The sequence below is a fragment of the Heterocephalus glaber genome, unplaced genomic scaffold (genome assembly GCF_053883595.1).
Source record: "Heterocephalus glaber isolate CG9 unplaced genomic scaffold, H.glaber_assembly_v1.0 deba00001452, whole genome shotgun sequence".
In the NCBI taxonomy this organism is placed as follows: Eukaryota; Metazoa; Chordata; class Mammalia; order Rodentia; family Bathyergidae; genus Heterocephalus; species Heterocephalus glaber.
Window position 1 is genome coordinate 3,945,454 of NW_028258302.1, and position 26,839 is coordinate 3,972,292.

The following is a 26,839-nucleotide window of genomic DNA, read 5'->3' on the forward strand; positions in this document are numbered from 1 at the left end:
GCTGTGTCTAGGTATCAGGGGTTTTTTGTTTTTTCAGTACCGGGAATCAAACTCAGGACCTTGCACTTGCCAGGCAGGTGCAGTGCCACTGAGCTACATCCCTAGCCCTTCTAGGTATCTAATTTGTATTATCTAACAAGACCGTACTATTACATTCTGTTAGCAAATATCACCACCATGATATACAGCAACCAAATTTTAAAAACCACAGTTTAAAGTTTTAAAGTTTTTTACTTTTTCATTTGTTAAAATTCAAAATATTGTTCACTCATGTAAGTGTATAATCCTTTATTATATTATATACACATGATAACAAAGTTACTTTTAAAAAATCAAAAGTTTCTTAAAAACTATAGTGACATTCAAAAGGTAATTTTTTTTTCAGACAGGATCTTATTATGTATTCAGCCTGGCCTTAAACTCACTGCTAAAGCTGGAGGACTGCATGCAGGTGAAAATATCTTAGATCACATTTTGAAATCTACAATACAAAAATACTAGTATAAGGGGCGGGATTTTGTTCAGTGGTGCCGCATCTGCCTCCCAAGTGCAAGGTCCTGAGTTCAATCCCCGATACAAAAACAAAAAAAATACTAGTATAAGATGTTCACTCCAATACCATTTAAAATTAATAGCGATGATATTTGGCTAAATACTTTATGGTGCAAGCACAAAGCAGAATTCTAAGCAACTACCAAAAAGGGAGATCTGTATAATCCTACTTATATGCACATGATGATTATTAAGAAAAAAACAAGTTGCAGAAAATGGGCTCTCAGGACCGGTGATTTAGCTCAGTGGTGTTGTTGCCTGCCCCTCAAGCACAAGGTCCCAAGTTCGAATCCCGTTACCAAAAAAAAAAAAAAATGGGCTCTCACTTTTATTTTTAAAAAAATCCATTTCAGACTGGATATTTGATGTGCAGGAAAAAAGTCTAGAATAGTTACACAGTAGTAAATGGTGACTGAGAAATGTTCTATCTGTGACCTGCTGTGATTAAAACCGGGGCGGTGGCAGGGGGTTGCCAAAAGTATCCACAATACCATCTTTTGCCTTACCTGTTTATTACATAATAAAGATTCAGTTTCATATTTCAGATTTCAAAAAGGAGTATGTCTCAGATTTATCTGTACTCCTACAGTAATTTTATTAAATATATATGCAAAAAATATTGTCTGATCAAATGCTTCGGGAGGAAGCATTTAATAAAGAAGCTCTAGATTTGAATGTGGATGTTACTTTGGGCAAGTTAACCTCTATTCACCTGTCTCCCCATTTGTGAATTGAATTCATATAACTTCCACATCATCAGGTTTGTTAAAGGATATAAAAATAAAAAACACTGAGGACCAAACCTTTAGCACATGGGCCTTTGAGGATATTACAGATGCAAACTACAAGACTTGAATATTAATGCCTTGCCATGTATAAAATTTCTAAGTATTATCTTCATGTATTAGGTTGGCTTTTCTGCTTTTGATTTTTCTTTTGCTTTGCAGAAGCTTTTCCATTTGGTATCATTTACTTAATTTTGTTTTTATATCCTATGTTCTTGATGTGCTATTGAAGAAATCATTTAATCATTCCAAGGCTAATGTCGAGGAGCTTTTCCTCTTAAATTTTTCACTGGGAATTTTATGGATTCAGGTTTTTTATCCATATCAAGTTGATTGTTGTAATGTAAATGTCAATTTCATTGTTTTATATATGGAAATCCAGTTGCTCAGCACTATTTACTGAAGGGACTATTCCCCCTTGTGATTTTGGTGCCTTTATCAAAAAATAGATGACTGTATATGTTTAACCAAAGAATAATGACCATGATTTATTTCTGGCCCTCTATTCAGTTCTACTGGTCCATGTCATTTAAAAATGGCAGTTCCGTGCTGTTTTAATTATTATAAATTTGTAATATAGGTTAAAAAAAATAAAAAAATAAAATAAAATAAAAAATGTAAGTGTAGAACAGTGATCATACTTAGTGATCAACAGTTGAACAATTCCTATTATTTATTATGTTTCTTTTTATTTTTTTAATTTTATTTTTAAATTTTTTTTGGTACCAGGGAGTGAACTCGGGTCCTTGCGCTTGCGCAGCAGGCGGCGAAACCACTGAGGTAAATCCCCGGCCCTATGTTTCTTTTTAAAAATAGTTCTTCATTCTCTAGTAACAAATTCGTCTTCAGTTGCTGGCAACGTCCATGATTTTTCTCCTACCTTATCCCCACCCCTTCAACTTGCTACTTTCTCATCTTCTCACCTATCTATGAAAGGTAGTAAGCCAATATGTAAACAAAAGTAGTTTTCCTATAAGTAAAATGCATGAATAGAATCTATGATGACTATTTTGGCTGTTTCGGAGACTTGTAATGGTTGCCAATTTCCCTGAAGTACCAGGGGAAGAAAAGTGAATCTCAGATATGACAGAATCCAGTGCTTTAGAAATTGAAGGACACTATGTAAGTACCCTGTGAATGACTGAAATACTGTATGCTATCTTGTAAGCATATATGATTTTAAATTTAATTCACCTCCATCAGGTAGAGGTCTTTTTTTCTCAAGATGAACTTAATACAAATATACAATGAACTTCTTTTTGTTCTAAGTTTCCAATTTTAGTTTGCTGGAAGTAATTTAGTAGATGTCTTAGGTGCCTATACAGATTTTTTTTAACTTCAAATTGACTTACCTGTAGAGTCTGAAGGAATGGTACCCAGATCTCACATGGCAGTTCACTTTCAGGGACTGAAAGCAATAATTCAAAACAACTCCTACAATACAAATAACTAAATAAGTATATAAAGGTGGCTATAGTAATAATTAAGTACAGTATGAAACTAATAATGAGGACACATTTTACATTTGCTTAAGCTATTTTAAACTTCTTTCTCTTCAACATTTTCTTTCAACTTGTTTTACTGGTTTTTCAACTTTAAAACTATGAAAAAAAAAGCCACAAGGCTTTATATTTACATTGTTGCTTTTGATACATTTGGTAAGAATACAAACCTTATAGAAATTATATTCCAAGTACTTTTAGTTTGTTTGGGTATGGGGAGCATCCATACAGGAATAATTCTGACTGCATAAATCAAAAACAGAAGCTCAAGCTATTGTCATTTCAGCTGATGAAGTGATAAATATATGTAACCATATACAAATTTGTCATAGAAGCAGAACTATTGGCAAGCAAGAAAAAAGTTTCTTCTTGCTACCTTAATCATTACCCAGGAAAGAAGTTTAAAAAAAAAACAAAGATTTTTTAAAAGAAATGTATAATAACATGAATAAAGAACAACTCAAGATACCAATCATATAACACCGCTCTAAAATCTTGTAGATTAAAGCCAAGAGTGGTGGCACACACCTGAAATCCCAGAGCTCTGGGAGGCTGAGGCAAAGGATCACAAATTCAAGCCCAGCTTGGGCAATTTAGCAAGACCACATCTTAAAATAAAAAATAAAAAAGGATGGGGGCTGTAGTTCAGTATGAAGGTCCTGGGTTCAATCCTTACTACTGCAAAAGAAAAAATCTTGCAGACTATACGATAGGTAACAGAGAAAACAGGACTTGGTAGGAAGAATAATGGGATTATAAAACCAGGAATAACTGTGTTCCATGAAAGTATGTTAGATGTTCTGGCTTTGGGGAACAGGTTGAAAAATAGGTCAAAACAAAGAAAAATAAAATAAGCCACCCAGACTAGAAATTATCCTACTGAAAATCTATAAGCTGAATAACTGTTGTTTTTCATTTTGCAGACAAACAATAAATTAAAGGTGTAATTTTGTCTGCTACTAGGCAACATATTTTTAACACAATAGCTAAATAACCATGAATTCTTATAGTGATAACCTTAAACTGCATCCTGATATTCTGTGCTGGCAAAATTATTCTTGGTTCTAATAATATAATCAAATTGCAGAATTTTATGGTATGGTAGTTTCCCCAATGTATATAGTGTTCCTGAACAATCATCATAGCTTCCTGATATTGTCATCTGAATCAACCTATACCTACGGGACAGTGAGGAAAATGTGTCATTTTTGGACTCCAAGCCTGAGTAGAAAAACACTCTTTAGGCAGTTAAATATTATGTTGTTTAGCTACAGCATCACTTGGACTATATCTCTTAGGAAACTGAGGATAAAGACTCAGCAAAAAGAAAATTTCTTTCAAAAGTATAACTTTAGCCAGTCATGGTGGCACATGCCTGTAATACTAGCACTTAGGAGGGAAAGGCAGGAGGATCACTGTTTGAGGCTAGCCTGGGCTACACAGAAAGTTCAAGGTTGGAGTGAACTACATATATAGCAAGACTCTGTCTCAAAAATGTGAAAACAAAGGTATGACTTTCATGATGCTTTGACAAATAAATTTAATGTCAGTATAAAGAGAAATTAGGCAAGCATTAAGAGCAAGGGCACTCAACTTTTAGAATTCTAAATTCTTGAACTTACAATACTAATCTGCCAAGTACTAGGAGGACATCTTCACATTCAGTAGTTAAAAATGGACGTGCACTGGCAAAGCTTTGGATGGCAAGTTGATACACCTCCAGAAGATACACAATATGTTCTGATGCATTCTTGTTGCTTGCATATTGCAATAAGGTCTAAAAAATAAAATTAAATATTTGATTATTTTACAAATAAAAATAATGAAATAGACTGTTTTGTTCTCAAACAAGATACCCTTTTTCCTTTTTCCTAACAGATATATACATAAACCTTTTATTTGTTTTTTGTAGGCAATTGTTTGTTTAGAGGGTTCTAGTTTCATCACATAAGGAATTAAGTAGAGTTAAAGGCAGAACTGTTCCTTTGATATGAGAATAAATTTGAGAGTAGTCATAAAATGCCTACAGTTATTCTCATGGCAAGGCTAGATTTACTCTGAAATTCAATAGTTTAATTAATACAATGTTAGACTGGGTGGGAGGCAAGCAGGAGTAAGAGATTACTGAGTATGGTCATCAGCTCTATGGCTGTACAAAGGCCACCTTTGTTCTGCACTGAGAATTGATTAAAGTACCAGGGATTAATTTATGTGAAATTATAAGAGGTAAATTTTATAACTATTTTTAAAAAGATTTACATTAAAAAATTAACACAAAGGCTAAATGCCAGTTTCTTTACAATGGAGAATGATCACATAACCACACAAGGTCCCCCGTTCCCCTTACTGTGGTATCTGAGAAGTTACCTGGCAAATATGGAATCTAAACCAAAAGAAAATGAAACTGCAATAAAACCTGATAAATTGCATACATCATACCATTAACAATTTGATCAATGATGGTGAAGTGCTGGTTTATATTCTTTCTGAACAGTGATGAAATTCTTTGAGGACTCTAGATGCAAGGAAATTATTCTCTCTCCTATTAATATTATTTCTTTTCTCTTCAAGATACTAGGGATTGGGCCGGGGGATTTAGCTCAGTGGTTTCGCCACCTGCTGCACAAGCACAAGGACCCAGGTTTGATCCCCAGTACCAAAAAAAAAAAAGATACTAGGGATTGAACCCAGGGCCTAACACGTGATAGGCAAGCAACTGAGCTATACCCTTAGCCCTCCCATTAATATATTTTTCTTCTGTCAGTGATTATGCTTTGTCTATGCTCACCTGACATACAACTGTTACTTCCCTAGAGTATGCATTCTGACTGGACTGGGGGTTCCTAACAGGCTTTTGGTTAGGGCTACTTCTATAGGTGCTATTTGCAAAGGGAAGCTTTATCTTGAGTGAATTATATTTGATCTGAATTCATTATCCCCAGAATAATTTCTTCAAAGATTTCTAAATCCTCATCTTCACTTTAATTTTCTGCCAAAGGAACTACAGATAGGTATGTTAGCACTGCAGGATTTTACTGGATTTTCTGCAGCTCTAGTTTCCATATTAATGGTTCCTATTATCACTTCTGATAGTGAGAACTATTACTGCAGTCCTGGTTACTTTAAAATTTGAAGACTCCTTACCAGGAAATATATGATAACACATACCATATATAGTAGAAGCCCTCTGAACTATCACAGTGGATCATCTGATCCTTGCACACTTGAATTATCAGTAACACTATTTTAGTATATCCATTCAATAAGTATCTTACTACTTGGTTACCGTGGCTCTGGACAAATGGGCTTCATTGGTATTTCCAGATCATATCACCATTTAATCACATTCCTAATTTTAATAAAGTAACAAAAAACTGAGCAAGAGGACCATAAAACAGAACCCCAAATAATCCTGCTTATCAGAAGAACAAATACAAAATAGAATGAGTGTTTATCTGTTACATAAATAAGATTTCTCCTCATCTCCCTTAAAAAATTTATTAAAATAAGCTTGGCGTGGCTCACATCTGTAATCCCAGCACTTGGGAGGCTTAATTAGGAGGATCACCACAACTGCAAGGCCAGCCTGGGCTACACAGTGAGTTCAGGGCCAGCCTGAGCTACAAAGCAAAATTCTCTCAAAAAAAAAAAAAATTGATGTTAGAAATTCAATTACTTATGTCTCCATCAGCTAGTCTAATAATCATGGAGCTTTAAAATTTACACTTGAGGGACCAGGGGGAATAGATCAGTGGTGCAGCATTTGCCTGGCAAGCACAAGGTCCTGAGTTCAATTCCTGATACCAAAAAAATTTACACTTGAGGCCAGGTGTGGTAGCACATGCCCGTAATCCCAGCACTCAGGAGGCCACAGATGCAGGATCGTCACAAGTTCAAGGCTAGTATGGGCTACATAGTGAGTTCAAGGCCAGCCTAAACTATATAGTGAGACCCTGTCTTTAAAAAAAAATGTGTGTGTGTGTACAGAGATAGATAACAAATTTCTTGCTCCATAGTTGATACCATATCTCACCAATCTTTATGGCCCTACCACTCCTCAACCCACTTCAACCACCACTAGACATTCTTAAGTCTCACTAAACGTTTGCTGAATACATTCAGCATTTCATTTATTGAAAAAATATTTATATGCAGCTTTTAATATACTACTACTTTCTGGGGAAGAAGACATAAGCTTTCAGAATTTGTCAACCCACCATGATAACTCAAACCAAAGATGCAAATTTACCAACTGCTAACCAAAGTACTGTGTTGCAGACAGAAAGGAAGAATATACCAAGATAAGATCAGTCTTTTTACAATTCCCCAACCCAAGGAGAATGCCCCACCACCAGTTCTATTAAGACTCATACAAGTTAACATAATTTCAAATATACTATACCCTGTGGAATGTATGTTTACAGTTTGCCCTATACTGATTTATGCTGTTTTATATCCCTAAATGTTTATGTCATGAGTTAGTTCAAATTAAATAGTGAAGTATTTTTAAAATACCCACTATGAACATGCTCTGGGCATTTTTGTTTTGTTTTGTTTTGTTTTGTTTGTTTGTTTTTTGGTACCAGGGATCAAACTTGGGTCCTTGTGCTTGAGCAGCAGGCAGTGAAACCACTGAGCTAAATCCCCGGCCCTGTGGGCATTTGAATAATCACTGAAACAGTCATAATTATCTTTTTCTAATAAATTTGTGAATTTGTGTCCAGCCTGGGCTACATAGCAAGTTCAAGTCTGTCCTGCACTACATTAGGAGGCTGTCTCAAAAACAAAATGAAGGAAAGAGAGAGAGAGAGAGAGAGAGAGAAGAATTCATTTCAGGATGGTCATATTTACGTGCAACGGATGTATTCCAGTACTCCACTTTAAAACTCTCAGTTCAGCACCAATTTTCCCAAAGGAATGATCATAGTTATATACATTGAACACATGGTACAGGTTAGGCACTTTCATAACAGCTTTCATGGTACTATAGCCATGCATTGCATATATATGATTATTATGGTGTTAAGTTTCCTATTGCCTACTATTTTTACTGTATCTTTCCTAGTTTAGATATATTTACATACACAAATACCAGCATGTTACAACTACTCACACTATTCACTTAACACAGTAACATGATATACAGATTTATAGCACAGAAGCACTAGTCTATATACCACATAGCCTAGACATGTAGCAGATCTAGATTTGTGTAAGTACACTCTATGATGTTCACATAGTTACAAAACTGCCTAACCACACATTTCTCAGACCATTCCCTTAAGTGACAGTTGGCCGTAATTTACTTGATATAACAACCCTGTGAGTTAAGTGATTTGATCACCAACATATCTGATCTTTTTTATAACACAGGGCATGTGCTAGAGATGTGCTAGACAAGCATTTCAACAGTAGGCTACCACCCCCCTACCCATTTTTAAAATGAGGAAACAGACATTATTTGTCTTAAGTCATCTGTGGGTAAGGGCTGTATTCAGGATTTGAACTAGAGCCATCTGGCTCGAGTCCACAATGATTATGCAGTGTGTCTTCTCAAAATGTACCGTCCTACAACTAAGTATGCTTTCAAATTCCGCTTTTTCTCCCTAAGAACTACCTTTAGTATTTTGCAGTGAGGAGCATAACAAGTCATTACTTGGCCTTCTTCCTGAGAATTTACAGCATCTAACTTCCATTCATTACTGCTTCTGAGGAAACTCTTTCAGCAATGTTGCTGACAAACATCCCATACTTTGGAGCATTAGTGGTTCGTACAAAACTGACAAAAGACAGCTGGTGTTTTTATTTTGAAAACATCCAACGACATTAGAAACTTATGTGATTTTTAATAGAAAAGGCTATAGATTATTTCAAATTTTGCACATAAACTTCTGATTTAAATTTTTCATCACATGAAATTCTCAGAATTATAATTCTGAGGAAAATGTGGCTATGCTATAAGGGGTAAACATCCAGGAGGGGCCAGCACTTGAGCTACTTCTCTGACTTACAGAATCAAGTTTTTTTCATTATCTGTACATGTTTGTAGTACTAATAATTATATTCACTGTGGAGAGTTGATATATATGTACATAACTTGATTTTTTACATCCCCTTCTCCATCCTTCCCCCCTCCATCTATCTCTTGATCCCTTTGCCATTTGCAAAAATTCTGTCTGATTCCTATTATCTCTTTTTTGTGTGTGTGGTACTGGGGATCCAACTCAGGACCTTGTGCTTGCCAGGCAGGCGCAGCGCCACTGAGCTACATCCCCGGCCCTCTATTATCTATCTTTTATTTGGCTCTTTGATTTATTTCTATTTTGTGTTTCTCATATAAGAAAAATCATGCAATATTTAAGCTTATGTGTCTGACTTATTTCACTTAACATTATGGTCTCAAGGTGTATCTATTTTCCTACAAAGGTTTCAAATTCAGCCTTCTTACTGAATTTATCTTCCTGTACAGTAGTACGGAAACATTATATAAACACTGTATATAAACATAACATTTGCTTTAACCACTCATCTGTCAATGGACATACAGGTAGCTTCCAAGATTTAGTTATGAATTGTACTACTACAAAAATGAGTATACATGTATCACTGTAATATAATGATTTTAACTCTTTTGGGAAGATACCTAGAAGAGGAACAGTTGGGTCAGATTTCTATTTTTAGTTTTTGAGGAATCTCCTTACTGATTTCCATAGTGTTTATACTAGTTTTGCCTTCTCACCAACAATGTACAGTAGAAGTGTTCCTTTTGGCCTGCAGCCTGACCTGCGTTTGCTATTATTTGACTTCTTGATGAGAGCCATTCTTTCTGGAATTGGACAGAATCTCAGTGTTGTCTGCATTTCTCTAATGACCAACGATGTTGAACATTTTGTCAACCATTTCTGCCCATGTGTACTTTGTCTGAAAAGGGTCTATTCATTTCAGTTGCCTATTTCTTGATTAGGTCTTTTATTTGGGGAGAGTCTAATTTTTTTGAGTTTTTAAAATATAGTCTAGATATTAGTCTTCTGTCCAAGATGTAGCTGGCAAAAATTGTTTCCATTCTGTAGGTTGTCTCTTCATTCTACTGTTTCCTTTGTTGTTCAGAAGCTTTTTAAATTCAATATAATCACATATGTTGATTTTTGATGCTATTTCTTTTTTTTTTTTTGATGCTATTTCTTACGCAGTGGGGTTCTGTTAAGAAAATCTTTGCCTATGACTTCAGGAGTGTTATGTATTTATCTTTCGGCAGGTTAAATGTTTATTTTATTTAGATCTTTGACCCATTTTGATTTTAGTTTAATACCTGATAGACAAAGAAAGAAATTAGGAAAACAGTATTGTTTCTAGCTTCAATTTGCATGTACATAGCCAGTTTTCCCAGCATCATTTATTAAATAGGTTATTTTTCCTCCAGTATATATTTCTTGGCCCCTTTGTCAAACATCAGAGGGCTAAATGTGCCTGGGGTTGTTTCTGTGTCCTCTAGTCTGTTGCACTGATCCATGTGTCTTTTTTTGGTCAATACCATTCTGTTTTTAGTTATTTTTTTGGTTTTTGAAACACGATCTCAATACGTAGTTCAGGCTGGCCTTGAATTCACTATATACCCCAGGCTGGCCTTGAACTCACAGTGATTCTCTTGCCTCACCTTTCTGAGTGCTGGAATCACATGACTAAGGCACCATGCCTGTCTACCATGCTGTAGTTTGGTTTTGGTTTTTTGAGACACGGTTTTGTTACCTACCTAGTTCAGGTGGGCCTTGAACTCACTATTATAGCTCAAACTGGCCTAGAACTTGCTGCAGTCCTCCTGCCTCAATCTCCTGAGTGCTGGGATTACAGGCATGTGCCACCATACCCAGCACCATGCTGTTTTTAATCACTGTAGCGTTGTAATACAGCTTGAAGTCAGAGACTATGGTGCTTCCTGCTGTGATTTTGTTACCCTGAATTGCTTTTGTTATTCTGGGTCTCTTCTGATTCCACGTGAATTTTACAATTGTTTTGTCTAGTTCTATGAGGAATGCTGTTGGTATTTTTAATGAGGTTGCATTAAATCTATACACCCATTTTGGAGGTAGGGCCATTTTGACAATATTGGTTTTGCATATCTAGGAACAGGGGATGGTTTTCTATTTTCTGATGTCCTCTTCAATCTCCTTTTTCAGAGTACTGTAGTTTTCTTTGTAGAAGTCTTTTACTTCCTTGGTTAGATTAATTCCTAAGTAATTGTTCTTGATGCTATTGTGAACAGTATTGCTTTCCTAATTTCTTTCTCAGTGGGTTCATTATTGGTATACAGAAATACTACTTTTTAATTTTGTATCCTGTTATGCTACTGAATTTGATTATTCATTCCGTAAGTCTTTTGGTAAAATTTTTTGGATTGTTTATGTAAAGGATCATGTCATCTGCAAATACTTATAAATTTGACTTCCTTTCCAATATATATCACTTTTACTTCTTTCTCTTGCCTGATTCCTCTGGCTAATGTTTCAAGTCCTATATTGAACAGGAGTGGTGATCATGGACATTTTTGTCTTGTTCCTAATTTTAGAGGGAAAGCTTTCCGCTTTTCCCATTTAATATGATGTTGGCTGTTGGTTTGTTATAAGTGGCTTTTATCAGGTTGAGACAAGGTCTTTCTATACCTATATTCTTCCAGGGTTGGTGGATTTTGTCAAAAGCCTCTTCTGCATTAATTGATGTGATCATGTGACTTTTGACCTTACTTCTGTTTATGTGGTGTATTACATTTATTGATTTGCATACATTGCCATCCTTGCATCCCTGAAATGAAGCCTACTTCATGACGTTATGATCTTTTTGATGATTTGTTATATTCTAATTGCCAGTATCTTGTTGAGAATTTTTGTGTCTACGTTCATTAAAGAGATTGGCCTGTGATTTTTTTAGTTGGGTCCTTGTCAGGTTTGGGCATCAGGGCAATGTTAGCTTCCAGGAATGACTCTGAGAGTACTCTTTCCCTTTCAGTTTCACTAAAGAGTTTGAGGAGTATTGGCATTATATCCTCCCTGAAGGTCTTATAGAATTCAGCAATGAATCCATCAGGTTCTGGGCTTTTAGTTGGTAGCTTTTTTATTACTGCCTAACTTCACTGCCTGTTATTGGACTGTTCAGAGTTTTTATACCCTCTTGGTTTGGTTTTGGTAATTCCTTTATCTAGGAATCTATTTCTTCAAGATCTCCAATTTGCCATAGTAAATTTTTGCATAGTAGTTACTAATGATCTTCTGGATTTCAGCAGTATCTGTTGTGATTTGACTTTTTTTCATTTTCAACTGGATGGATGTGGGTCTTTTATTTCCTTCTTTTGTTAATGGAATCAAGGTTTAAAATACAAAGATGGAGCTGGGAGTATGGCTCAGGGGTAAAGCATTTGCCTAAAATGTGCAAGCCCTGGCTCAATCCCCAGCACCAAATGAATGAAGGAATGAATGAAAAGTTGAAAGGAATGGATGGGCCTGGGGCTTTAGCTCAGTGGCACTGCACCTGCCTGGCAAGCACAAGGACCTGAGTTCAATTCCTGGTACCACCATAAGTGGGGGGTGGTGAATGGGGAAGAGACTTAAATATCACTTAGTAATGAGGATGTACTGGATGTTTCCTATGAAGAAAATAAGCTGAATGTGAAAGGAAATGAAATGAGAACAGCTGGCTGCTTATGCTGAGAAAGTAAATTAAAAACCTCAATCTTTTACATATGCTGTCACTGTGTCCAACTCACATTTTCTATATTAGTTACAGCTGATTTTTTTTAACAGCCAAAAATGTGACTTACTTGCTACTCTTATCTTAATTTTTCATCCACCTCATTAAATTTCACTGGATTCAGTCCATCATCCCAGTCTACCAAGATTATTTTTAGATACTGATTCTGTCATGGGGTTTAACTACACCTACTAGCTTTGTTTCATTCTCAACTTTAAAAAGACATTTGCTCTTTTATCATGACAGTAATATCATTTATTGTTAAATAAGCACGTAAAATTTTCAATTAACTCCTAAGACTAGCACCTACAAATAAACCGTTTTTAACAGGTAACACCGATGATTTCTTTGATGTCTAAATTGAAGTTGTTGGAGATTTCTGTTGTTTTTTGAGACATGACCTTACTATGTAGTCCAGCAACCCTTGAACTCCCAATGCTCCTGCCTCAGCCTCCCAAATGCTGAGACTACAGGTATGTGCCCCGATGCCCAGCTACTAAACTGAAGTATTAAGGATGCATACTGTGTGTCTTTACATTTTCTGTAAAGTTGTCTTCAACATCAGCACTCTCGGGGTCAGTTTAATATACCTTATTACCCAATTCTCTATTTATAAACATCATGGTTTCTAACTCTGCAGTATTATATGTAAAAATGAAATAAGCATCTGTGTGCCTAACTTATTCTATGCACTCATGACAATTTTCTTAGAATAACCTATAAATAGAATTGCTGGGTGCATAATTTTCAAGATTTTTACATAGTACCAAATTCTGCTCCAGAATATTTTTTCCAATTTACATTCCTATAAGCAGAATAAGACAGTGACAGATTGAGGATCTCTACAATTGTTAGATATTTTAATTTAACACCATTTTTTTTGAGGACCTGTTTGAAATGGAAAATACAGTATTTTATAATCTTTATAATCAATTTATAATCTTTTCATCACTGTTGAATGAATTTTTGTTCCTTTAATGATGTAATCTTAAAATTTAATTACTAGTTATCAATAAAAGACATATAGACCAATGGAATCCAACAGACAGCCCCAAAATAAATTCTTGTGAAATAATTTTTGACAAATGTGTCAAGAACATGGAATAGTGAAAAGGACAATCTTTTCATTAATGTTAGGAAAACTAGATATCCTTATTTCCAAAGAATGAAAGTTGGATCCTTATCTTACACCACATACAAAATTCAACTCAAAATGAATCAAGGACCTAAACGTAAGCACTAAAACTATAATATATTTAGGAGAAAACAGGGAAAAAATTCTTAGCATTGGATATGGCAATGATTTCTTAGGCAGCATATCAAAAACACAGGCCAGAAAAGTAAAACTAGATAAACTGGACGATGACATCAAAATGAAACTGTGGGGCCGAGGATTTAGCTCAGTGGTTCTGGCGCCTGTCTTGCAAGTGCAAGGTCCCAAGTTTGATTCCTAGAACCAGAAAAAAAAGAAAGGAAAAAAACAGGGCTGTGGAATGTAACTCAGTGAGAAGGCACTCAGTTCAATCCCCAGTACCACCAAAAAGGCGGGGGGAGGGGGTATACTCAGGGGTAGAGTACTTGCCTACCCTATGTGACACCCATCCCATGGTTCAACTTTCAACACCTGCCCCCAATAACTTAAAAATGGGAAGAAGATTTGAATAGACATCTTCCAAAGAATCAAATGGCCATCAGCACATGAAAAGTTGGTTAATACTACTAAGCAGAGAAATGCAAAACAAAACTACAATGTGACACCATTTCATCCATTAGGATGGCTATTATTTGGGGGGAAAAAAACCAGAAAATAACAAGTGTTGGCAAGCATGTGGAAAAACTGAAATGTCTCTGCACTGCTGGTGGAAATATAAACTAGAACTGCTGCTATAGAACAGAGTGTGGTATTAGCACCAACATAGAGAAACAGATCAGGCCGGGGATTTAGCTCAGCGGTGCTGCCGCCTGCCTCACAAGTGCAAGGTCCTGTGTTTGATGCCAGGTACCAAAAATACCAAAAAAAAACACCTTGAAAGATGCAGGCAAACAGATCAACGAAACAGAACAGAATCAAGAACAGATGCTCTACACACAGGGCTAAGTGAGTTTCAGCAAGGTACAACGCCAGCACAGCAGAGAAAGGATAGTTTTCCCACAAATGGTACTAGAAATTTTTATATACTCCTTTTGTTGGGGCCGGGGGGGGGGGGGGGGGTAGACAAGGTCTATGTAGTTCAGGCTGGCCTTGAACTCAGAGTGATTCTCCTGCCTCAGCCTCTTGAGTGCTGGGATTACAGGCATGCGTCACCACTCCCAGCTATATATTCCTATTTTAACATATTCTTGACAAGGTGATAATTTGTATTATATCTCACTTCTAGGCAGCTTGAACCATGGGTGATACATGCATGATTGTCCCATTGGGCAGCTTTTATTTATTTTATTAGTGAAAAGACCAATAAAAGTGATCAAAACAGCCTGGGATAGAGGCACATGCCTGTAATCCCAGCACTCAGAAGGCTGAGGCAGGACGACTGCTTTGAGTTGAGGCCAGCCTGGGCTACAAAATGAGTTCAAGGCCAGCCTAAACTGCATAGGGAGATTCTCTCTCAAAAAACCAAAACTACACCTGGCAAGCACAAGGATCTAAGTTCAATGCCTAGTACCAAACAAAACAAAACAAAAAAGCAAAACTAAAACAAACAAAAAAGAAGAGATCAGACCTGTTCATACCACCAGAGGCACAAGCCGCCTGACGGGGCAGTCATACATGTAACACTGGTGGTTCAAGCTGGGGGGAACATGTCAAAAACTTAACTTCCATCCAGTACTCAGATTACATAAAAATTATTTCCAAATAATCACAGGGAATGGAAAACATAAAACTCTAAGATCTCTAAAGAACACAGAAGAATACTTTAGTGGTCTTGAGCTAGGCAGATTTCTTAAGAGTAAGAAAAGCATATTCCATAAAAGAAAGGGCTGATAAACTTAATTTTACCAAAATTAAACTGTTCTTTGAAATATGTGTTAAAGACAGTAAAAAGCGAAAGTACAACCTAGAAGAAAATCTTTGCAAATATATTTACCAAAAGTTTATATCTAGAAACACACTAAATCCTTCTTTCAAGACTCAACAGTAAGAAACAACCTAATTTTAAAAATTTATTTATTTTTAACCTAATTTTATTTTTAGTGGTACAAGACTTGAACAGACATTTCACCCAAGATGATATAAGGATAGCAAATAAGCACATCAAAAAATATTCAATATAATAACTCATTAGAGAAATACAAATTAGAACTGCCATGAGCTACCACTGACTTTAAAGTGATTATAATTAAACTAGCTATATACCAAGTGTTAGCCAGGAAGTGGGAAACTAGAACTCTCATACATTGTTGATGGGAATGTAAAATGATACAGGACTACTCTGGAAAGCCTGTCATGTGATCCAGACAGTCTACCTATTTACCTACCACCCCCCCACCACCCCCACCACCACCACCCCCCCGGGCAAAAAATAAAATAAAAAATATTTGTTGCCAGGCATGGTGGGACATGCCTGTAATCCCAGCACTTGGGAGGCCGAGCCAGGAAGATTGCAGCAAGTTCAAGGCCAGCCTGGGCTACCCAGTGAGTTCAAAGCCAGCCTGAATTACAGAGGGAGACCCAGTCTCAAAAAACCAAAACAGCCATTCATAGGGGCATATGCCTGTAATCTCAGCACTTAGGAGGCTGAGGCAAGAGTATCACTGCAAATTTGAGGTCAGCCTATATACAGAGGTCAAGACCATCTTGAACTACATATAGTGAGACCCTGTCTCAAAAAAACCCCAAAATATAGGCCGGGTGTGGTGGCTTAGGCCGGGCATGGTGGCTCACACCTGTAATCCCAGCACTCAGGAGGCAGAGGCAGGAGGATTGCCACTGAGTTCTAGGCCAGCCTGAGCTATATAATGAGTTCAGGGACACCCTGAACTACAAAGTGAGACCTGTCTCAAAAAATATACATATATAAACTTACATTTAAAAATCAAAAAAGACAAATCAAGATTTTACTACAAAGGAAGAAGCCAAGTAAAGTGAGTGTGCACAGTTCAAATTAGGAGAGCAGCTTTCATTGCGATAAGCATTTAATCTAGAGCAATAAATGATAACCCACTGGGGGCAGGAATATATTAATGCTTATATTTTACAGGATTTATTTTTTGGTACCAGGCATCAAACTCGGGACCTTGCACTTGCGAGGCAGGCGGCAGAACCACTGAGCTAAACCCCCAGACCTTTTATAGAGTTTTTAAAAACCTCATTTTCTTTATGTATTTCTGGGTTTACTTTGTAATTTATACAATGCATTAGCATGACACGAGCATATTTATATGGTATGAACATATGATATGAACAAATATTATAAGGATATAATCAACAGACAAAATATTTGGAAATGACTTAGAAAATAACCTTTAGCAAATATTTTTCCATAGAATTATATAATTTTGGAGCAGAATCAACTTAAAGGTCATCTTGTTTAACCAATCTGAAGCCCCCAAATAACAAGTAGCTTTGCCCAAAGCCACACATCCCTTCAGTAGCACTCTATCTGAAAACTACACAGGTCACAAGGTAAGAAAATGTTAGCTAATGCTAATGGCCTTTCTGGTTAGTCAGCTATGACTTAAGTCTTTCCAGATTCTGATGTATAAAAGACCTATGTCTGATCAATAAATGACTTCACTTGGGCCAGGGATTTAGCTCAGTGGTGCTGCACCTGCCTGGGAAGCACGAGGTCCTGAGTTTGATTCCTAGTACAGGGGAAAATAAATACATAAATAAAAATAAGCAAATGACTTCACTGACAAATTTCTCACAGCCACTAAATTGCAACACACTCCAATAGCTTCAAATTAGGCTGTGACTATGCTAGAATTCTTTAGTATATAACTGAAAATATATTTTAAATCTTTGTCAAGAGTTAAAAAAAAACTATTGCAAATTGTATCATTCCTGATTACACAGAACCTTTGTGGGTGGTTAAATAAATTTTATACTTCTATTTTTAAAAAATTCTTTAGCATATATTCTACTTCTTGAGAACCTCACAGGAGTACAGTCTCAAGATTATATGCCCATATTCAGTGATTAGACAAAATCTAGTTTTAATGAGTTTCATAACATTTAAAAATATTTCTTTAAACTAGGCATGGTGGTACACATCTATAATCCCAGCACTTGGGAGGCTGAGGCAGGAAGATCTCTTCCAGTTCAAGGCTAGCCTGAACTATATAGCAAGACCATGGCTCAAAAAACCAGTAGTACCTTTCCATCTGGTGGCAGCCATCAGGTAAGCCAAGATGGGTGCATACAAGTACATCCAGGAGCTATGGAGGAAGAAGCAGTCGGATGTGATGCATTTTCTTCTGAGGGTCCACTGCTGGCAGTACCCCCAGCTCTCTGCGCTGTACAGGGCTCCCCACCCCCCCCAGCAGGATAAAGCGCGGAGCTGGGATACAAGGCCAAACAAGGTTATGTCATATACAAGATTTGAATGCACCATGGTGGCCGGAAACGCCCAGTTCCTAAAGGTGCGACTTATGGCAAGCCTGTCCATCATGGTGTTAACCAGCTAAAGTTTGCACGAAGCCTTCAGTTTGTCACTGAGGAGCAAGCTGGACACCACTATGGGGCTCTGAGAATTCTGAATTCTTACTGGGTTGGTGAAGATTCCACATACAAATTATTTGAGGTTATCCTCATTGATCCATTCCACAAAGCCATTAGAAGAAATCCTGACACCCAATGGATCACCAAACCAGTCCATAAGCACAGGAAGATGCGTGGGCTGACATCTGCAGGCCGCAAGAGTCGTGGCCTTGGAAAGGGCCACAAGTTCCACCACTCTATTGGTGGTTCTTGCCATGCAGCTTGGAGAAGACGCAACATTCTCCAGCTCCACCATTACCGCTAATAGAAGTAATGTATGTAAAGTTCATGACCTAATAAACAATTTAGGACAGTCCCATCTGCTTAAAAGTGTTATTTGTTAAGTAGTCTGGTGATTATTTAATGAATGCTTTGTCAAATGAAACTTAAAGTGCAATAATGTTTGAAGAGTATAAGTGATGGTGTGTCTTTGTTTTAATAAGCTTTTTTGCTTTGCTTTATCTTATTGGGGAGTTATATGTCAGTGTTTAAAACACATGCTGTGTGGTGTACGTAATAGGTGTAAAATTATTTGAAAGAGAAGTGCTAAAACTAGCCCTGTAGATCTGTTTGGTGCATGTAATGAAACCTACGGCTTCATTGGAGTAATGCAATGCTCTGCTGTTTTGAAGTGGCTGGTTTTTTGGAGTTCGGCAAATACAAACTTAAAATCAGATAACCCTGTATCATGATCATATGTAGAAAAGATGGGAGCTCAAAAGAATAAACCTGTTGCAAGAGTCTTCTCTTGGAAATGAAATGAATTTGGCTTAGCCTAAACAAAATCGCCTGTCTCCACAATACCAAGTAAGTTCACATAAAAAGTGTCCAAATTCCTGGTTCACTTATTTGGCTCCAGGGAATTCTGAACTTGATGCACAGCAGTCAGCAATATTTGCACTGGTATGTTTTGAAGCTGATGGATATTGAATGAGTATTAGGTAAATGAATTTACCTTTAGGTTTGTGAACTAGTCATGAATGTAAGGGTGTGGGAAGATGGTAATCCAAGAGGCCATTCAGTAACCTTAGAATACTTTGAACCCTGTAGCTACATGGGGGAAAAGTATTGGCCATTTAAAGGTATGTTTTGTTTTGGTGTTTTTTTTGGTACCGGGGATCGAACTTGGGTCCTTGCCCTTGCGCAGCAGGCGGCGAAACCACTGAGCTAAATCCCCGGCCTTAAAGGTATGTTTTATGTAGCCAGCAAACTGTCTTGGGTCAGCTCGATTTACCTACTTCCAGAAAAGCATTAAGTCAGTTGGTGCCACTGCAAGTTGATGGCTTTTTAATCTTGTCTGTTTTCTCATCCTGGTCAGACTACTTTACTTTTTGAAAAATTTGCTATTCTTCAAAGACCACATTTCAATTCAGTTGTATCTTCCAGTAGACAGGTACTATTTCCCAGGTGAAATTTGAGTGTGGAAGAAATTGTCCTTCAACTTTTTCAAATTCTGGGTTTGCTGACTTAAGAATAGGGGTGGTCCTAACTTCAAAATATAATTGATGCTTTCCAGGTACCAATTTTTCTTTCTATAGGGACTTCAGAAGGGTCAGTTGATTTCCAGAAAATACATGTTAGCCGACAAAACCTTGAGATCTGAGCTTTCAGTAAAATGAAGAAAGGGCCCATACATTTTGTGTGTAAGGGTTGTTTAAAGGAATAAATGTCTACTAAACTAAAAAAAAAAAAACCAGTAATAAATAAGTAAAAATTTTAAAATAGTTAAAACAAACCTCACAAGAAAAAATTTAAAATTCTAATACAAATGAAAAATACTCATGTTACTACAATGCAAATTAACAATGTGATAACAATTTTTTGCCTATTAGAATGGCAAATAGTAAAAAGTTTAATAAGACTAGATTGGCAAGAATAAGGGAAACAGAAATTCCCAAGTACTATTGCTCAAAGTATAGATCCAATTTTTTGCAGGCCATTATCCATCAAAATTTAAAATAAACATTCTCTTAACTCTGTGATTTAAAGTACAGAACTTTATGCTACAATACAAATAACCAACACTTCATAAAGATATTCTCTGAAACATTATTTATAATAAAAAGACCACAAATAAATTATTTATGGTGCCTGCTCAAATGTACTGATATAGAAAAATATCCTCAATATAGTAACTAGAAGTAAGCTGCTAAAGTGTACTTGAGTTTTTAAGGATATACATGAGACTTAAGAGTGGTTTCCTCTGAGAAGTGACTGGTGAGATCAGGGGCAAAAGGAAAGGGGCTTTCATTAAAAATCAACACAATTATAGTGGAATACTATGGATTTATTTCATAAATACAGTAAGTCTGTATTTAATGTAAAAGATGATTATATTAGTAAAACAAGCAAGTTTTTACTATATACACTTGAATCATTTTTCTAAACACTGGTACCTACATACATAGTTATCAAACAGAAAAATAACTATAGATTCCCAGACTGTTGATAATGGTTCACCTAGGATACAGCTCTAGAGTAGAAGGCTGTGTGGCCAGAAGCTTTCAACTTTTACTCTCTCCTTTTGTATTATCCTACTTTATAATTAGAATGTACTCATGAATTATGTGGGCAATTAAAAAATTAATGTTACATATATCCTATATACCTATGGGGCCAGGGATTTAGCTCAGTTGTGCTGCCACCTGCTTCACAAGTGCAAGGTCCTGAGTTTGATCCCCATACCAAAAAAAAAAAACCAAAAAAAAAATACATATGCATTTTTCCAAAACTCTTTTAATAAGCACGAATTAGTTTAGAATGACAAAAAACAAAATATTCAGTTTTATTCTTTAAGATACCTTACAGCATTTAAACATTTATGAAAAATAAAACTAAATCACAAATATAAACACCTATTTTATATGAATATGTATCATAAAAATGCAATTCCCAAACTGGAACATCCCTTTTATCCTGTCTGGTAATAATTCCTGTAAGTGTCCACATTAATAAGACATTTATTATTAGGGGCCGGGAATGTAGCTCAGTGCCACTGTGCCTGCCTGGCAAGCACAAGGCCCTGAGTTCGATTCCCCAACCAACCAACCAACCAACCAACCAAATAAATAAAAATAAATAGACATTACTGTGCCAGCTAATGTGACACTCAGGTTATTTCCTTGGGAGTAAAAATACTATGAAATTAAACATCAACACCAACATAAAATAAAAACTATACAAGGGACTGGAGAAATCAGACTTAGCACCAAAGTGGGGGGAAGTAGTGGGGGTAATTCCCAAATTAGCTGTTGCAGAAATACAAATAAATAAACCTTAAACTTGAAATATATCTGACATATAATTCATTCTCAACTTCCCCCAAATACAATGAAACATATTTCACATGGAATAAATAAAATTTAAAACTTGCAAAAAAACTTTGGAAGGGAAATTTTTTTCATAAAAAGTTCATGCTTAAGACTAGGAATGTAACTCAGTGGTAGAGCACTTGCCTAGCCTAGCATGTGTGAGGCCCTAGGTCTGATCCCCAGTATTGGGGCGGGGGGTGCAGCATTGTGTTTGTGTTGCTTTACTATGGTGGGAAAAAAGCTTGTGATTTTTGGGCTGATAAAGGTTTTAGACCACAAAATGTTTAGATCTGATAAATAAGTCTGGCAAATGCAACACAATACTTAATGTCTATAAGAGATTCACATTGCATCTTTGTTTGTTTGAGACAGGATATTGTAATATATCTGAGACTGGCCTTGAACTTGCTGTGATACTCACATCTCAGCCTCCTGAGTGCACATATTGCAGCAAGGGGTTGAGTCGGGTATGGTGCTACATGCCTGTGATCCTAGCACTAAGGAGGCTGAGGCAGGAGGATTACCCCAAGTTTGAGGCCAGCCAGGGCTACAACATGAGTTCAAGGCCAACCTAAACTGCATAGAAAGGCTCTTGTCTCAAACAACAACAACAACAAAACCCCAAAACCCAAGAGTTACTAATTCATGTATCTGAAGTTTAGGAAATAGTGATACAGGGAGAAAAGAACATGAGCTCTAACATCTAAAGACCTTGCCAACACTTACTCTGGGAAAATGTATGACTCTGGGAAAATTACTTAATTTCTCTGTGCCTTAGTTTTCTCTCTGTAAAATGAAAATAACATGTACAATGTGGTGGCGCAAGTCTGTAATCCCAGTTACCCAGTAGCCCCAGGGAGGCTGAGGTAGGAGCATGACAAATTCAAGCCCAGCCTGGGCAACTTAGTGAGATCATACCTCAAATTAAAAAACAGAAGGACTGGGGATATAGCTCAGCACTCCATGGGTTTAATCCCAAATAAAAGGAAGGCAGCAAGGAAGCCAAGGAGTCAGATAGCCACATACATACCCACCCATCTGAGTGCCTGGTATACAAAAGATCCTTAGTGATAGCCCCTCTAATTTTCAATGGTTTATATGTTAGCTTTGTGATAGTTTTATTATATAAATTTTAAAAAAATTATTTATGTACATAAAATTTATTGTATAAATTTTTGTTTACATAAGAATAAGGTTCTACTCTTAGGTAGTCAAGTCATAAAGAACAAAACTTAGGGCTGGGGATTTAGCTCAGTGGTTCCACAGCCTGCACCACAAGTGCAAGGACCCGAGTTCGATCCCCGGTACCAAAAAAAAAGAGAGAGAAAAGAGAAAGAACAAAAGAAAGAAAAAAAATAACAAAACTTAGTTTCAGCTGGAAGGCAAAAAGTTCCCTAATTCTCAATAAAGATAGGTTAGACTTGCCTGTTGCCTTCAAGAATTCTATCGGAGGATCTAGAGGAAGGAAAAATAAAGATCACCAAGTATTTATTGAGTACCCATTAAATGCTAGAGGCTATTCTAGGTACTCCACAAACAAAACTGTCAATACCTTTAAGGCACTTACATTTGATGTGAGATAGGTCAGATAGGAGTCAGAGATCGGAAGACAGACAAAGCTAGTACTAAGGAGGAGGAAGGGTTTTGGAAAGAGCTATCTTAGATAAGACAGCCAAGGAAGGCTTTTGAGGGAGGGAATAAAGTGTCTAGATCTATCTTAAAACACACTTTAGTTTACCAGTCTTTGCAGTCTTGCAATAAAAGGTATGTTCTATTTAGAATGCAAGTACTGGGGACTGAACCCAGGGCTTTTGCACTGAGCTACATCCCTTGCTTTTCTTTTTTCTCTTTTCTTTCCCTCCCTCCTTCTTTCCTTCCTTACTTTCTGTCTTTCCCTTCCTCTCTCCCTCTCTTTTTTTAAGACATTGTCTGGCTAAATTTCCCAGGCTGGGCTTGAACCTGTGATCCTCCTGCCTCAGCCTCCCACAGTGTCTGGATTACAGCCATGTTGATGCACAGGGATAAACCAAAACCAACATGGGACATGGTGGTACTAGAGTAGATGAGAGGACCCAAAGTTCGTGATGCTTTTCAGGTTACATTTTTATGGTATTTTGGTCATACATACCGCAAAACTAGCTTGTATTATGATAACTATTTGTTATGTAATTTCTATTTGGGCATTTCCCAAGAGAAGGCAGCACAAGAGATGCTAATGCATTAAACATTATTTAAAATATATGAAAGAGGTCAAGCCCAAGAATCTTCATGGCCACCATCCTCAAGGAGTTAAGAAGACTGATCTTCCCCACCTCAACATCTCCAATGATCCTCCTATTGGGTGGCTAACTCTTCACCAATACTAATCCTATCATGCCCATTTTCTCTCTCCATCAATACTACTTCTCAATGCATACATGTATATGTATACATTATTGTGTCCCCTATCCTATTCCTTTATAGCAGTGATGGTGATCCTTTTAGAGCTTTCAGTAATAACAAATAGCTGGCTATGGCACATGTGCCATAGGTTCACTAACACTGCTTTATAGTATCTCCTGTAGTAAAACTGTTTCCTACACACTAGATTTTACATTACATGTTCCTGTTTATTAGTCAAGTGTCTTTATTTTGGTGAAGACTGATCCCACAGCCTGTACATACTAAGCAAGCACTCCACACTAAGCTACAACACCAGATAGGTATTCCTTTGGAGTACTCATCTCTTGAGTATATTATGCAGCCCCTACAATGTAACTCACTCAATAAATTAGTTTTGTGTGCCAGGCAATGTTAATTGCTAGGCACAATGTATACAAAAGAGAATAAACAATATCTGCTTTTGCTTCCTTATACAAGAATCAAACATGGAACAAATATTTAGGCACCATGCTTGTAAACAGAATGCTAACAGGACACATTGGTGAAAAAAAATCACCTAATTCTGTATGCTGAAATCAAAATGGGTTCTAAAAGACCATAATAACTGAGCCAGGTCTCAAAGGATGAACAGGTAAGTGGGAAAGGGAAGATCCTAGAGTTAAGCAGGCAAACAGAGAGTGAGATGGATAATGCTGAAAGTGGACCAAAACAAAGATGGACAGGTAGGAGTTGCAGGGTCCACATTCTAAAAGGCTGAGTATGCTTGCCTTAGTATCTTGCCTTTGGAGAAAGAAACTATTGTACTGAACTTTTTAAGAATAAAATGACAAAGGGCCAAGGATTTAGCTCAGTGGTGCCGCCACCTGCCTCCCAAGTGGAAAGCCCTGAGTTCAATCCCTGGTATCAAAAAAAAAGAATAAAGTGATGAAGAAGATTATAATTACAATTCAGGATGAACACAAAGACACTGCAGACAGGCCAGTCAGAAGGCAAGAGGGATTAGTGAAGAGCATCCTTCAAGAAGAGGAAGTCTGAACTACCATGACAGTGACAGCAAGAAGTAACAGTTAAAATACACACACAATATCAAAGACAAAAAAAAATCACTAAGCAAGAGGAAACCTGTCTGGTGAAATCCGGGTAAGCTTAACAGAGAAGACATTTGCACTGAGCCCTAGCAAAAACAGACAGAAAAAGAACAGGATAGCAAAAGGGAAAGAGAAGAATCCTGGATGACCTGAGATCTTGTTGACGTGGTAATTCTATCCTTTTGGAGAGCAGATGGTTGGTAAATATTTACTGGGAACCTTAATGCCTCGGTTCTTAAATAAAAATTAAAATAATGTTTTCCAAAATAATATACTTGCAAACTTTTATCTCAGGAAAAGTTTTCATCATATGAATAAGTGATATCACACTTTCGGTCCATGGACTCCAAGGAAAGAACCCTGGAATGCAAGTAAGAGTAGAACTGGGGTGCTGACTACTGGGTGAGAGATGAAAAGAAAGCTTGGGCCAAGGTTTTACAGAGATTATCTTTCAATCCTTAGACAGAGAACAAGTTTTATTATCACTTCATTTGCAAATGATCAAATCGAGGTTTAAAGAAAATATCTCAGGTGTGGTGGCAAGTGCCTGTAGTCCTACCACTGAGCCTGAGGTAGGAAGATCACCTAAGTTCAAGGCCAGGCTGGACTACATTGCAAGACCTGTCTCAAAAAAAGAAAATAACATGCCTAACATCATAGATTTAGTTTAAATGGCAAATCCAATACAGTAGCCGCCTTGTTTATCTGTGGTTTCAGTTACCAGTAGTCAATTGCAGTCTGAAAATATTAAATGGAAAATTCCAGAAATAAACAATGCACTAAGTTTTAAACTGCACACCATTCCAGGTAGTGCAATGAAATCTTGTGTCATTCAGCTCTGTCCTACCCAGGTCCTAAATTATCCCTCTGTCCAGCATGTCAAAACTGTACAGAGTACCCTCCATGAATCACTTCAGTAGCCAGCTCAGTCAACACACTGCTTAAGTTCAAGTCACCCTTTTGTAGTACCTAAGGAGTGCCTTCCTTCCTCATTCCTTCACTTCTTCTCATCTCTTAGGCATTGGATCCTCTTGGGTCATCACAGGAAGGGTACAGCACAATAAGATATTGTGAAAAGCAAAGAGAAACCATACTCATATAACTTTTATTATAGCTGTCCTACTTTAGTTTTTAATTTCTTACTGTGCCTAATTTAATAAACTTTATCACAAGTATCAGAAAAAAAACAGTACATAGAAAGCTTGGTACTCTGGGCAGTTTTAGTCATCTCTGGAGGTCTTGGAATGTATCTCCTATGTGGGCGGCTGGGGGTGGGGTGGGGTGGGGTGCTGTATCCCCTATTGAGTCAGAGCCCAAGTACTCAATCACTAATAAAAACAAAACAAAACACACACACACACACACACACACACACACACACACACGAGCAGTACTTAGTTATTTCGACCATTAAAAAATCTACAAAGGAACTGTCAGTCTCATAAAATTCCTTTGCCCGGTATTCTCAAGTACATTTGCCTAATGATTTTGTTAAAGAGGTTTACTTTAGGTCTTAAAATTGTGCATTACAAATAGAACCACCAGTAATAAAACATTCAGAATTATAGTTCCCTAAGTACTGTATAGCAAATATTTAAAAAGACACCAATTTTCACCTCAAATTTACAGTGATCCTCCTGCCTCAGCCTCCCAAATGCTGGGATTACAGGTATGTACCACCATCTGACAAAGTACTATTTTCTTGGTAACTATCACTCCTGTGGTTTTATTTTATCATCTTCACAGATTTAAGAAAACTGCTGAAAATATGCATAGAATG

The 26,839-nt window shown here is 36.9% G+C and overlaps 1 protein-coding gene and 1 pseudogene across 2 annotated transcripts in view; one reads left to right on the plus strand and one right to left on the minus strand.

Annotated features, from left to right (window-relative positions):
* Rlf (RLF zinc finger) overlaps window positions 1-26,839 on the minus strand; it is a 76,606-nt gene that overhangs the window by 45,608 nt on the left and 4,159 nt on the right. For both annotated transcript variants that reach the window (XM_087215224.1, XM_087215225.1), the window contains exons 2-3: window positions 4,462-4,616; window positions 2,690-2,771 (exon numbers count right to left, since the gene is read on the minus strand). In XM_087215224.1, coding sequence (XP_087071350.1) covers window positions 2,690-2,771; window positions 4,462-4,616 — 237 coding nt within the window. The remainder of the gene's footprint in view (window positions 1-2,689; window positions 2,772-4,461; window positions 4,617-26,839) is intronic.
* LOC101719252 (large ribosomal subunit protein eL15 pseudogene) lies at window positions 17,913-18,607 on the plus strand (annotated as a pseudogene).